The 15,432-nt window shown below is 43.7% G+C and overlaps 1 protein-coding gene across 1 annotated transcript in view; it reads left to right on the top strand.

Moving 5' to 3' along the window:
- GRID1 (glutamate ionotropic receptor delta type subunit 1) overlaps positions 1–15,432 on the top strand; it is a 722,282-nt gene that overhangs the window by 456,931 nt on the left and 249,919 nt on the right. The window contains exon 6 of the mRNA XM_037049370.1: positions 6,720–6,890. Coding sequence (XP_036905265.1) covers positions 6,720–6,890 — 171 coding nt within the window. The remainder of the gene's footprint in view (positions 1–6,719; positions 6,891–15,432) is intronic.

The following is a 15,432-nucleotide window of genomic DNA, read 5'->3' as shown; positions in this document are numbered from 1 at the left end:
GCAAAGACAAAACAATCTAAGGAGCATCCAGAAAGAAAAGACAGGCCATCTTCAAAGGAGTGGAGGCTAGACTGATTCCTAATACTTTGAGGTAGTGGGCTGAATAATGACCACCAAAGATATCCAGGGCCTAATCCTTGGATACTGTGTGTTACCTTGTATAGCTGGAGATATTTTGCAGAAGTGATTAAGTTGATGATCTCGAGGTGGGGAAATTATCCTGGATTATCCTGGTGGGCCCTAAATGTAACCCTAAATGTCCTTATGGAAGGGAGGCAAAGGGAGATCTGTGTATGGAAGAGAATTCCATGTGGGCACAGAGGAAGAGATTAGAATGATGTGGCTGCAACTCAAGAAATGCCAGCAGTTGCTGTAAGTGAAGAGCTAAGAGGCAAGGAACAGTTTCTCCCCTAGAACCTTTGGAAGGAGTGCCCCACTTTTTGTGATAATTTTTTATTGCAGTTGTAGGAAACTAATGCATTGGACAGAAATGGAAGCCAGAAGACCATGTCATATTATTTTCAGTGTGCTAAGAGAAAATAGCAGTCAATGTAGGATTTTATTTTTCAAGAATGAGATTAAAATAAAGATACTTTCTTTATTTTAAGTAAAGAATAAATACATTAGCAAATAAAAACTAAATTTATCGTCAACAAACCCACATGAAAGGAAATTATAAATGAAGTACTTCAGGAGAAATAAATGATCACAGATATAAGGTTTGATGTCTAGAAAAGAATGTCTAACAAATATGTTGGTACATACTAGTTCAAAAGACAAATATCAACTGTATAAAGCAATGAAATTATGTATACTATGAGGGCATAAAGAAAGATAGAATTAAAATAATGGACACTTACCACATTAGTTGGGAAGATGGTGATTAGAGAGAAACACTGAAGAAGAAGAGTAAAAATAGGGATTGACTTAACACTTTGTTAAGGTCTGTCCAATAAAAGTCTAGCCATTGTTAACATAACAAAAACAGTTTGTGTGACACTGATATAACCTGGCAGCCAAGGAGAGTGGACTGGAATGCACATGCATGAACAATGATGACTTCACTGTACCAGTCAGTGGGGGCTGTAGATGCCATCCAGTGAGTGTGTGTACTGTGTGGCCATCACATTCAAAATGACTGAGCGAGTAGAGCAATAAATCTGCATCAGATTTTGCGTTAAGCTTGAACATTCCTCTGTGGAAACTCTTTGGATGACCAGAAGGCTTTGGGGGATGATGCAATCAGTGCAGCACAAACAAAAGTGTGGCACAAATGCTTCAAAAATGGTCGAGAATCTGTTGGAAGTGAAGCATGTTCTGGAAGGCCTGCAACAAGCAGAACACCTGAGAAAGTTGAATGTGTACAGGCTGCAATCAACAAAGATCAGTGACCGACACTGTGAGACCTAGAAGCTGATCTGGAGACTCCAAAAACTACTGTGCCTGAGATTTTGATGCAAGATCTTGGCATGAAAGGTGTTGTGGCAAAATTTATTCTGTGGCTTCTGCTACCAGAGCAGAAGGAAAACATCATGCTACAGTTGCCAATGGCTTGATTCAATCCACTACATAAACAAGTATGCCAATCACATAGGAAAATTTGGACATGATGGAATTTTTAGAAAAAATGATTTAGAACAAAGGAGGAAAAGCAAGCAAAATCCCTATAAAATACAGAAATTTAATTAGTAACAAGAATGATTCTACAAAGAAAACACCAGGTTAGATGAGTTTATGAGCTAGTTCTACAAAACATTCTAGAAATTGGAGGAGATATTGGTAGCATGTGACACACTTATTATCCAGAATTTTTTTTAAAACTTCATTAAATAAATATGTCAGAGACCAAACCTGATAGGAATTGGACAAAAATACAAAAACAGGAAAGGAAGCACCTATGATTCAAAATCTATGAAAGACACTTAACCCTTTTAAGAATTATGGAAGTGGAAATTAAAATCCAACTATGTGCCCATTTATACTCACCAGATTGGCATATATTAGGATGTTGTACACTGTCCATGCAGGCAAGGATACAGAGCAGCAGGAACTGTCTTTACCACACATGATTATAAATTGGTACAATCACTTTGGAAATATTGTATTACCTAGGACATTTGAACATGTTCATACTCTCCTGTCTAGGGTCTAGGTAGTTACCCTAGAGAAATTCTTCTGCAAGTGCACCAATACGCATACACCTGAAATACGTACAGAAGCTTTGTTCATGATGGCAATCAAACAAAAACAATCAAATGGTAATCCACAATAGAGTAAATAAATGGTGGCAGAGTCATACAATGCAATTGTGTGCAGCTGTGAAAGTGACTACACTAAAGTGGCATCCATCACCATGAATAAATAGCATAAAACGAAAGTTAGACTAGTGGGTTTAAATGTTGCTGAGTGCCGGAATTATCTGGAGGGCTAATGGAGAGCTGGGCCTCTGCAGTTTTATCACTTCCCAGGTGATCCTGGTGCACAACAGAGCCACTGAGTTAAAACAACCTCAGGAGGCCTGTGTGCAGACTGGTCAGCTCACACAAAGCTAAGCAAAACATACAAGTTGCACATTATTTGGGTTACATATGTAGTCATAACATGACAAAGGCAGGCTCTTTGTGAGCAGGAAGGTTAAGTGTTTGGGGAGGAGGCATCTGACTAAGATGCCATTTATATTTTATTTCTCAGCTTGATAAAAGGCACACTCAAATTATTTTATTACCCATATGTTAATGTATGTAATATTTGCAAGTTAAATATGTTTGACAATATAAACTTAAAAAGTAATAAAATAAGTGAGATTATTTTGAGCCTATGCACTCCAGCGAGTGTCCAGGTATGACTGTTACTGTTGTCTCCACTGCTGCCTTGCTGACTTCAGGGGAGGTCACACAGTGTCTTCTGTTTTGATTCTTCTGCTCATCAACAACACCATCTGGAAGGAATGTTCAACAAGAAGGGCAAGTTCATTTTCCAAGTGAGTTGTGTAAATTGGCTGCTTCAGTGCTCCCTGTGCCCTTAGGAACCCAGGTTGGGGCCCCTCAGGGTGGCCCAGAGGCATATTTGGTATGCAGCATAGAGGCACTGTCTGGCAGGAGTGAGCAGATCCCTGTCTGTATCTCTATGGTACTAAAGAGACCCAGTGAGACCAATAGGATTGGAGAGGGCCTGGCATGGAGCTGCTGAAACTGACTGGTGACATGGGTTTGGAATTCTCCAAAGATAAGGACACATCCCTAGGAAAAAATGTGACTCTTTTCATTGCCCCAAAGTAATCTAGAGAGTTGCTTCTGTGGTTTATTAGCTTCTGATTGTAGCTATCTCTGTACTGGATACTAAGAATAGGCCCAGATTTACTAGCAGGCAGGTAGCAGTGCACTGATGGACAGAGTATATGCTTTGACCCAGAGTGAGTGGATGAGAACTGAGCCACGGGAGACAGGAAGATCTCCAGAGATCCAGTAGATCCTCACTGCGAGGTAGCTCTCCCCAGCTCAATAGTTGAGAGCTATGCCAAGCTCTCCATAAGTCCTGGGTGGGAAGAATGATAAAGGAACAGTCTGAAGACTAGGCAGCATAGGGTAGGAGCTGAGTCCTCTTATTTACGTCATGACTGCCACTGGCTCTCTCATCCCAGGAGCTGCTGCAGGTTGCCAGGGAAAGGGATAGTTACACTTAACTAGAAAGACACTGTGTGCCTGTGAGTCAGACTCCCTGCAGACTTCCAGAGTCCTGCTTGGGGTGCAATGGGGAGTACTCAGTGTTACTGACTTTCCCCCTAGGAAGCTGAGGATGCAGAAAAATTTAATAAGAGAACTTAAAAAATAAGTGAGAAAAGCAAATGTGTGCAACATATCCATTTCCTCTCCAAGGTGTCTGGGTTCTGATTAACCCCTTATGCATAAGTCAAATTATGTTCTTTATGACCTCATGTTTTTTTTCTACATAAAAAAAAACCTTCCCCAAATCTACTTCTCTTTTCCAAGTAAAATTAGCTACTCTCCTCTTTGCTCTTTTTTATAGTCATCCTTACTATTAGATCAGAATGGAATTTTTCTCACCCCACTAGCCTAAGCTCGGGACAGGGCCTCTGTGAGCAGGGCAGCCCAGAGCTGAGCATCCAGGCCCAGGCTCAACTCCGTTATCTGACTGTGTTCTTGACCCAGCTGGTTTCTGGGTCCATCTCACCTTGTGGCTCTGGAATGTGAACACTTGGTATTTCCCTGCTTTTGATTGTCAGTTGGTTCCCACCCAACAAGATCATTTTTCCTTCAACAGACTTTTGTCAGAAATATATAGGTCAGTGGTTTATACTCAGATTCAATATGTAATAACACTTTCATTCTTTTGAGATTACTTCATTTCAGCATATTTAAGAACTATTTTTTTTCCTTTTTATACAATTTATTGGAGTGACAGGTTGACAAAATTATACAATTTTCAGGTGTGGAATTCTGCAACATATCATCTACACACTGTATTGTGTGTTCACCACACCTAAGTCAGGTCTCTGTCCATCACCATTTATCCCACCTATACCCTGCCTCATCTCCTCTCACCCCTCTCCCCACACCCCAGCAATCACCACACTGTTGTCCACATCCATGAGTTTTTCTTTTCTTTTTTGCTCAATCCCCTCCTGTCAGAAAGCAGAAAACTGTCAGCCTGCTTTCTATGAGTCTGTCTCTATTCTGTTAGTTTGATTTTGTTCATTAGATTCCACACATGAGAGAAATCAAATGGTACTTGTCTTTCTATGGCTTATTTCACTTGGCATAATAATCTCCAGATCTGACTGGTAGGGCTCAGTGGTTTGAGTGCCAGCCTATGAACTGAAAAATCCCTGGTTCGATTCCTAATCAGGGCACATGTCTGGGTTGATTATTCTAAAAGGATGCAACTCTTGCCCTGGCTGGTGTAGCTCAGTGGATTGAGCACGGGCCTGTGAATAAAAGGATCGCGGTTCGATTCCCAGTCAGGGCACATGCCTGTGTTGCAGGCCAGCCCCCAGCAGGGGATGTACAAGAGGCAACCATACATTGATATTTCTCTCCCTCTCTCCTTCCCTTCCCCTCTAAAGATAAATAAATAAAATATATTTTTAAAAAGGATGCAACTCTTAATTTCTTGCCTTCTCCCAGATCTAGCACATGGTTTCAACTGACCAGTCTTTGCACTCATATCATATTCCTAAGGCATTTCTTGAAATACACTGTTTACCATTAAACATCTTGTTCTTTAAGTGACTTTGAAAGAGGTGATCACTAATATCTAACCTCATTAGCTCTAATTATAACACATCATTGTCTCAAAGCTAGAATGCATCATCTGCAAGAGGAAGACTGTTAGAACTATTTTAAAACATGGTTATCCATAGTTAAAATCTTGGCTTGCAGCCAACCACCAATTAGGGCACCTTTTAGAGACAGTGAAACAGAGCAATCTGACTCTCTCCTGCTGCTGAAACCTCATGCCAGTTTCTGTCTGTAGTTCCTGTGTTGCTCTGAGGTGTGGAGCACTTTTATTTATTTATTTATTTATTCCTACGGAATCTTCTTCTCTGCAGCAGCCAAAACTTTTCAAGGGCTCCTCGTCATCCTTAGTGTGGGCATTTTAGCCATCTTTACTGATCCCCTACCCACATCTGTCCCAGGACACAGCTTGAGGGCTGCCTTTGCCTCTCCCTCCTTTCTGCCAGCAGCCCTGCCCCTTTCTAAGCCCAGGCAGCCTGTGATGTTTCAGAAGTCCTACTGCCTCACAGGATGCAGCTGCTCACCCATCTTCAGCAGCACCACCACTTCAGCTCTGCATTGCTGTACACCCTCTCCGCCCTACATGCAAGCACTTTGCTTAACAAATTCATCCTACAGGTTCAGCCTCAGTGCTAATTCCTCAAAGAATCTTTGTCCTGGAAAAAGCTCCCTGTGGTTGGCTCCGTTTGCTGTTTCTATGCTTGGGAGTGCTCATTTTAAATGGGATAATAATAGGATCTACTTTGTAGAATTCCTAGGGCTGCTGTGAGCACCAAATGAGATAATGTATGTTAAGAATTTAGCACACATTCTAACATGGGAAACACAATGGATTTCCTTTGTCTCTGTGTTTTCTTATTGCATCACTGGTATATTTCATCCTGTGGTGACCTTGAACTTCACTGAATGGATTAGACCTGACTCATTCACATCCATATCCCCAGTACTTAGCACAGAACAAACCACGGAGGAGATGTTGAGTAGATTTTGTGCCACAAATGAATGGATGGATAAATTTTGTATGCAAGTTTAAAAAAAGAATTTAATTATTGAAGACATAGAGGGAACTCATTGCATTTTGGTCATTTATGTCAGAGAAAACCAGTTTTCCTTGCTTAAATCGGATTGATGACTCCCAACAGAAAATTTAGCCTTTACTTCCAACTAATGTGTACTATGGCTTTGACATCACTGGTTCTTAAGGGCTTGATTCTGTGGAAGCCAATGCATTGGTGGTTTAGCCACAGACATCTTTTTCTGGCCTCAGGGAAAGCATCGAATGATCCTGTTTGAATTTTAGGGTGAGCAAGTAGTATTTGTAAACAAGCAACTATGGAGTGTGTGACCTGGGCCTAACCATTAATCCCTTTGGTATTAGTTGTTCAGGCTGTCAGCCTCCTGATAGGCCTTATGCAGAGAAAGTTTGTGAGTCGGTGCTAAGCACAGGTCTGGTTATCTTCCCAGGAAATCAGTGACCCAGAGATTTTGGATCTGGTGCACAGCGCCCTTGGCAGGATGACCGTGGTCCGACAGATCTTCCCGTCTGCCAAGGACAACCAGAAATGCCTGAGGAACAACCACCGCATCTCTTCCCTGCTCTGTGACCCCCAGGAGGGCTACCTCCAGATGCTTCAGGTCAGTGCTCACCTCCCAGACTCCCTCCAGGACAGAGTCACACCGATGCTCTTGGTGTGCCCACATCCTCTAATTACTAGAACTCTGTTATTTGATGACCTTGCAACCGGTCCACAGGGTAGTGCCTCTGAGCAGCATTAGCCAACAGTCACAGCTATTGTCCGCACACAGGTCCTCTTAGCTCATTGCATGTCTCTTGCAGTTAAAAGTTACATGCTGACATAAGGAGCTTCCTGTCTCTTAGGCTTCTGTGATGACTGTTTCATTTGGGATGGGTTACCTGGCAGGACTAGGGATAGAGCCTTCCTGTGGGAAGTGATCATTTTGAACCTTCTTCAGGTTCTTCCCTGTAGGAAGTCAATTATATGGATGTGGCTCTTGTGAAACAACTAGGGCAGGGGTATCAAACTCATTTTCACTGAGGGCCACATCAGCCTCTTGGTTGCCTCCAAAGGGCTGAATGTAGAGCTCCTTGCCCCTAGTTAAAGAGTAGTTACATTTATACAGTCCTAAAATTACATTCGGTCCTTTGAAGGTAACTGCAAGGCTGGTGTGGCCCCTAGTGAAAATGGGTTTGACACCCCTGAACTAGGGACTCAGACGAAGGACTCATCTGCTGAATACTGAGGTCAACCAGGATGCTGCTGCATCTCAGCTCAGCAGGGCGGGACAAGAAGGCAGGACCATCACCTGCCTACCCATTCCATTCCTTCTAAGTCAAGAAGAACAGTATTTATGGTCAGCCTTCTGCCTGTCCCTCAGCAGAGGTGTAGCCTGGAAGCAGGATGTGGAGCTGTGCACCTGTCATGAGAGGAGGTTTTCTCTTGGATGTTTCGGGGTAACAGTGTAGCACTGTGGAAAATGTCCAGTGGCAGCTTAGAATCTGCTTCTCTATAAAAAATACCATGCACAAGAAAACTCTCCTTTGCTACTTGGTGGGAGCCAGGTAACATTTCTTCCAATTGGGTTTGTGAAGATTGCCCAGAAGTTTGTGCATGTGACATGCTTGCCATTAGCATTTAAAACTAGTTACATCATTTTCCCCAGCCAGGCATGAGGAGTAGAAATCAGAGTTGCAGGGCAGAGACAGGATGTACCTGCTACTTGAGTTTCAGTCCTATTGCAAGGAATTTGATGGTACCTATCAGGAGATACACATTTTGGGGAAGGAAATTATTAGACTCTCTGGAGTAGACTAGGTACATGTGCAATTTGCCAAAGCATTGAATCCATTCTATAATCTTATACTTGGCAGGGGGTGAGGGGTGGGAAGAAACATTCCCCAACAGATGGTAAACACTAGAAATAGGTTCTTAAGGAAGTACAGAAGACACTGATTTTTCTCTGGAGTAATTCCCACTCTCCACGTTCACTGTTCCAAGGAGTCCTCAGAAGGTCTGAGTCTTTCTAAGGTGATGAAAGGTTTGACCAAGAGAAGACCAAAGGCCTCTGCAGGACCCATGGACTTGAGAGGTCTGGGCATAAGGGCCAGGAAGAGAGGCAGGTGCTTGATGCAAGATTTTATATTTTTGGATGCTGCTGGTCTGCTCTGCTTTCCTCTGTTATGGAGTTTTGAAGAAGGGCTGAGGGCTAAGTACATCCCTCTCAGTGTGCCTCTGTATTTATCACCCCTACTCTCCATGAGGGAGGAAGAACAGTGGATGATGTGGCTCAGGCAGTGTGAGCCCACCCCTGCATCCCCATCAGGGCAGGAGGGAAAGGGAACTTTGTCAGTCTCTGGAGCCACATCCTCTCTTCTTGAAGGGCTTCACCATTCTCCAAACACATGCTAGCCTTATCCCTACCTGGCCTGCACCCCAGCCATTTGTCCAGTTCTTGCTTAGTTGTACTGCACCTCTACTTGAGCAAAGGAGGGGCCGCTTCCCACTGCACAAACATGCACTACACAAGTTGGGGTAAAGAGGGTAAAAGCAGTTTTCCTTGAGGCCTATGATTTCTTGTTTTTCATGGATTAAAAGGTGCAGGTGGACTTAGCTACACAGCAGACACACTGGATGTAAAGATTCTAACCTGGAGCATAAGATAGAAAGAGGGGCTGATGAGGAATCCAGCTGAGACCATACTAAAATGACCCACACCCAATAGAAGTATCAACAAAGGCACAGCTCAAAGGTGTGTGGCTAGTCATCATCCAGTATGGTCAATGCAGTATCAGACCTAGAACACTATCCTCATACCTCTCTCTGTTCCTGCTGAGACTCAGGTACTATGTAAAGGGCAGGATTTAACAGTGACATACAGAGATATTTAAGTGGTAGCATCGGTAGTAGCAGTAGTGGCATAAGTAGTAGTAGCAGCAGCATAGCAGTAGTAGTAGCATTATTAGTGGCAGCAGTCATAGCAGCAGTGATAGAAGTAGCAGCAGTAACAGCAGCAGCAGCAGTAGCAGCAGCAGCAGCAGTAATTGTAGCAGCAGCAGCAGTAGCAGCAGAAGTAGCAGCAGCTTGTAGCCATAGCCGTGGTAATTGTAGCAGCAGCAGCAGCAACAGCAGCAGCAGCAGCAGCAGCAGCAGCAGCAGCAGCAGCATAGTAGTAATTGGAGTCATTGTAGCAGCAGCAGTAGAGGCAGCAGCAGTAGTAGCAGTAGTAGTAATTATAGCAGCAGCAGTGAAACAGGAGTGAGATTGCTTGGGTTCAAGTTTCAACAACTCTAGCACTAATTACTTAATCATTATTATTTATTTGTCATTCTGTATCTAGTTTCCTTCTCTGTAAACTAGAGATTAGAATATTACCTACCTCTTAGTATCACAATGAAAACTTAATAAGAGAACATATAGAAAGCATTTCAAGTATGACTGAACTATTAATAATATCATTATGGAAGAGGTGGCCAGGTGTATCACAGGGTTTCAATGGAAAAGCTGAACATAGTCTCATTTTTTTTCTATGATGCTGTGCACCTGTCTTCCTGGGTATGGTCTTTAAAAGCATCACAGCAGCTGGGAGAATATTTCTCACCTGTCCAAAGCCCCATATTATAGGCATCATGCACGACTTACTGTCCACATCATTCATGCAGGTACTTAGATTTGCCTTCTGTGGGAGAGGAGAAGACATGTCTTTGAGATCCATTGAGTTCTTCATATATGAGACCCTGCTCACCAGAGACCTTCAGTAGAGCAAATGGGTGGATCTGTTAAGAATGTAGGTCTTAACATAAGTTAAATGGTCTCTAGAAGCATTTTTATAGATTTGTAAATAAAATGCCTTTTTAAAAGACTATCTTTGTTGCATCTGCTTCCTTGTGTGGTACAATGATGAAAGGGAAATGTGGATTTATTTACTTGTCCTGCCCAGTAACCATTTGGGCAGCTTGTAGATTCATCCCATTTATAAGCCAGTCTCTTCAAGTTTCCATAGTAGCTATCACCTCTTCTTTTTTTCTTAATGACAGTGTACAAGGCAAACTAATTTCTACTAGCCTCTGGCTGTGAAATTTATCGAGGAGATTCTAACATGTTTAGAACAACCAAGTGAAGAAAAATACCATTTATGTTATGGATTATTAACTTTGTCTTGATGAAATCAATGAAAATTCTTTTGGAAATGGAGCTCTCAAGTCCATCTTCAGTTTCTACCCCTGACAGCTGCTGTTAGGTTGATAATTCTGGGTTAGAAGTTTTCACGAGGACCATCAAGAAAAGGGACATTTTATAAGATCATCCATCTCTTGGTTTCTCCGTGGATCTGGCCTCAGAAACTCCATCTTCTTCTATTAGGCCTGTGGTCAAGGCTTTCTGTATTGTAAAGCCAACCAAGCACTATTGTAGCAAATCAATTTGGTTCCTATTTTGTAGAGAGGAAGTCCCTTGGAAGAAAATACCTAAATCAGTGTCTTCTAGTGGCTTTAAAATCATTGTATTTGCCAATGTGCAGTGCTGTTGTATAGTTTTCCCTATCAAGCACTGTCTTATTTGGGTGTTTCCATTCTTGTTTCCTTGACAAGCTAGTTTAGGGCTTGTCTGATTCAGCCAGTAATAAAAGTGATAACCAGTCCCTAACAACCCTGAGACTTTGCTGAGATTCCACGGGCAGCAGTGCTCCGAGGAGAATCTATAACAAACTCGGTCTTCAGAACTGCGCTACCTGCCAACTTCCAGGCTCTAATTCAAGTAACAGACATATTGTCACATTGACGCCCCATTTGTATTCAAATGTGTTTACAGAGGAGGACAGGCAACTGATATAAGCTGTGTTGTCTGGTCACTGTGGAGCCTGATCCTTAAATTAAGTTGTGGGGGCCTGATGTGGTTTATGATAAAATGCTCCCTCAGGTTGGAATTTCTCTTCCTTGTGCATTTAAAATTGAGTGGCTTGATAGATGGGTCCTCCCCTTCTTAATCTTTTAAAGCATTTCAAAATTCCACTTCCTGCATGTGCCTTTGTTTCTTTAAGGCTTTTTGGTATCCTTCCTTGGCTACAAGTTTTTTGTCAACCTGCAAGTAGAATCCTTTCCTCTGGAGCAACCCCCTCCAGAGCTACCTTGGACTTCATGTCACTTTCACTGGTCACTTCATCATAAAGACCTAGATGGAACCTTTAGCAACTAGAGTGGGGAAGCATGATCATCGATGCCTTTGTCAGAAACAATTGCACAGGTAATCTCCTTGGGTATAACTGGTTGCCATTCTGGCTGCAGATGGCAACAGGTGCATTTGGAACTAGAAATTGTCTGGTATGGACAAATGCTCCTCCTCACTTCCCACTCCTTCCTCTTAGACTCAGCTGTGAGCAGAGTTCCCCATCCCCTTTTCTCTCTGCCACCATCTGCTCCCTACTCAGGCCTGGCCGTGGTGCCCTCTCTCTAGACAGGTGGGCTGGCAGCAGTTTGGCAGAGAGGCTTGGCTTGGGGATGATGGATTTCTCAAGCTGTGACATCTGGGCGTCAGCTTGTCCTGCCAGCTGGACCCTCTGCTGGCTGCCTGTCTGACTTTTCTGGATGACCAGAGCCTGTCTGAGGATCTAGTCTGAGGTCAGTTCCTACTGGTTGCCTCTTTGAGGTCTCCCTGAACAGTCTACTTGGCTTGATTAATGCAGAGGGAAGAGAAAACTGGGCGTTTTAGAAGCCTGGAGGAAATGCAGCCTTTCCTAATGAAAACATTTCCCAGGGTTTCAGCTTTGCTGTGGGGCAGATAATGGTCTGGTGGCAAGATGCAGCTGGCCCATGTGGCCCTCACCGTGGCCTGCTATTCATCTTCCTTTGCCTTTGAGGATGACTCTTACCTTGATAATGTGTATACAAAACAGTTTCCAGCATCCCTGGAGTACAGTGTAATGAGTCAAGGCTGGAGCACCTTAATCTGACTTGCATAAATTCTCAGAGCACAGAGCCCCAGGAGGACAGCCAGCCAGGTACAGGTAGGTCCTCCAGGACCTCTCTCTTCCAGTGTGATGAGGGTGGGCACAGGTCTTAGCCTGCTTAAGTCCAGACAGGACTGGAAACATACAGCTCTCCTGAATTGCTTAGCACATTTCATGGGGGCTTATATTTTTATTACTCCTGGTTCTAATACTGCTTCTGAGGACATAGTAAGTAAACAGGTCATCTGAGCCCCTGATGGGGCTTTACCCCCCCCCCCCCCACCCCAGTGCTGACTCAGATGGGAAATCAGTGCCTTTCCTGGTTCCAAGAGGACAACAAATCTGAGTCTCAGAGATGGTGTCACACATAGGGGTTGGGGATCTCTGGTGGGCTTTGCACTATAGCTGCACAAACAGCCTCTGATGTGCTGAGTCCCCTCTGCCCATCCTTATCCACCCTCTATTTTATCCTTCTGGGTCTTCACACCAAAGTGAATTCTTCTTATTTTTCTCATGAAGATCAATTTAACAGTCTTATTGGTAGCCTTTGTTCCTGCTGACCCAAGGTATATTTCTAAATAAAATATAGTTACTGATGAAATGGGGATGCTGGTTCTATTAAAAAAAATCAAACCTGTTTCTTCATCCCTGGCTCTCAGTTGGCCATGTGTGATTGATCTTTAATTATCCAGGAAGGTGTGCCTAGGTATCTCAAGAGCTGCAAGGTCCAGTCAAGAGCTCTTGGCTGAATTGTCTTTTTTGCCTACCAGAGATGTGGCTTCACCTTCCCTATTTCCCTTCTGGGGACCCACCTCTTTTATAGGTAAATGATTTTGGAAATCCAAGCCAGGATCCCACACACCGTGCAAATGCATACCCAGATTCCGACTGGAGGTGACAATTCTATATGGAACATGCTGGTCTAGAGCTCCTATTTCCTTTTCCCAGCATGGCTTCTGCCCTCTGTCATTTGTATTCTAAGAGACATCCTCTTTGCAAATACCTTGACATCTCTTTACCTTGGTGTTTTTCTTTCCTAAAAACAGGTTTAAAACTATTCATCCATATTCATTAATTCCACAGATATCAGTTATACACTTATTTGGTGCCAACTCATATGTTGACATTTCACAAATATTCTCTTTCTTAATTCTCGCAAATTCCAAATAAATTGGGAATATTAGCCAGTATGTTGTAGTGCATTCCAGTTAAGAGAATGGCATATGCAAAGCCCCAGAGGCCCAGGTGAGTAGGGGCAGATTTCTGTGTGTCTGAGGCAAGAAGTGAGAAGGAAGAAGGTCAGTTGGAGATGAGGGCAGCTTCCAGGGCACCAAGGGCAGGGTGTAGCCTTTGGAGATGTGTCAGGGCAGGTGGTGTATCCAAGAAAGACAGTTGTGTACTGGGCAGAGGGGCAGAGCCTGAGGCTGGTAGATGAGGTCACTAGTGGTTACCATCTCCCTAAGAAGAAATGAGGGTACTCGAACCATGCTGTGGTGATGGGAGGTGACCATGTAGAGAGAACAATAAGGAAGCTTCTGGGGACTGAAATATTTAAGCCTGAGCAGAAGGCAGGGAACATGGTGCCTCCCACAGGGCTGGGTGGCAGCTGGCCCTTGTTCTAGTCATGCTCTGCCTGCCTGCCTGCCTCTCTCTCCTGCATACCTGGGTGGTCTCATTGCAGTGTTGCCTGTGCTGGAGTCTCCCATGGATGAGCCAGCCCTGAAGTGCAAATGTCAGACTTTTGATTGCAGTGGACCAAGTCACCTCCCTTTTAGGAACCCTGGGGTCAGGATATTATCAAGGCCCCCACTCTAGGCCATCCTGCACTGGCACCTTTTATGGAACATCTCAGGGACAGAGATGTGGCCTTTCCCTCACCTCAGTGCAGGCAGCTCTGAAAAGGCCCTGCTCAGGTGCAAGGGGCTGTGGCAACTGTGAGTTTGTATCTGGGGTTGGAAGGATGCCAGGGACATGTGTCCAGGTCAGCAGATTTTAGGCAGTGTTGGGGAATAGAATGTTCAGGGCTGATCCTTGCTCAGTCTCTGAGCCACAACCTGCAAAAGTCAGATATTACCCCTGCTTGCCCTTTAAGCCCTTTAACAGCTTTTGGACTAAGATGATTTGAGGGAGACGGTGTGTGGTGTTGGCAGATCCAAGTTCATTTCCCCAATAGGTCCCATGCTGTGTGCACCAGATGTGTGCTGGTCCCCAGCGACTGCAGACACCCTGGAGGAGCTCTCAGCTCACCCACACTGAAGTCAGATGGAGAAGCCCACTTGGGTTCTTCATTTCCTCTTCCATTTCTTTCTGTCTCTATCCCTCCAAAACAGAAAACACATGCAAATTGCTTAGGACAGTACTTGGTGCACATTGCTACCTGCATTTCATAAAGGTTAAGTCAGGGCCACCCACAATACCTCTTCAAGACCCCTGAATGTATTGTATTTTATTATCATCCACATAAGACTAGAACAAGTCTTGACTTGTTCAACAGCACTTAGCAAATGAGTGCAAGTGGAGATTCAATTTGCTCATTCAGTAATTATTTATTGAGCACATTCTATATCCATGCACTTCAGTCCAGATGGGGGTTACAGTAGAGTAGTGAACAGAGCTGACTCAGGTTGTGGTGAAGCCAAAACTTTGCCTCATCCTACCATACCACCAGGCTAAGCTGCACACACAGTAGAGTAAGAGTAAGAGTCGTACAGTATGACAGTGAAATAGGAACTTTACATACATGACAAAGTCTGTTCAGTAAGTATCCAACCATGCACTAAGAAAAATAGAGACATTTATTGGAGAATGTACAAGGTACAAGAAACATTGTATATAGGACAATGCCTCAGTCCCCTTCAGAGTAGGTACCTTGGGACCTCACACAGTTCTCTCAGTGGCTCTTTCACTGTTGAAAATCCTCTGCAAAATCCTTTGTTGGAATTGCCATCAGCTGCCCCAATGTATTTTCCTGAATCTCATAGATGGTCTGAAATCTCTTCCCTTTAAAAGGTGGTTTTAATTTTGGGAAAAGCCAGAAGTCACAGGGCACCAAATCTGGCCTGTAGGGGGACTGAGTCTCCTGGATAATTTGAGTTTTTGCCAAAAAACTCTGCATGAGACATGGTGCATAAGTTGGGCACCTTTTCGTGATGAAGCTGCTAGTCACCAGTTGCCCATAGCTGACAGTTTTGTTGTATTGCATTTCAACCAACAGATA

Source organism: Sturnira hondurensis, unplaced genomic scaffold (genome assembly GCF_014824575.4).
Source record: "Sturnira hondurensis isolate 20B ecotype Veracruz unplaced genomic scaffold, ASM1482457v3 Scaffold0006496, whole genome shotgun sequence".
NCBI lineage: Eukaryota > Metazoa > Chordata > Mammalia > Chiroptera > Phyllostomidae > Sturnira > Sturnira hondurensis.
The sequence above is the reverse complement of the archived record's forward strand: the minus strand, read 5'-3'. Positions and strand labels throughout refer to the sequence as shown.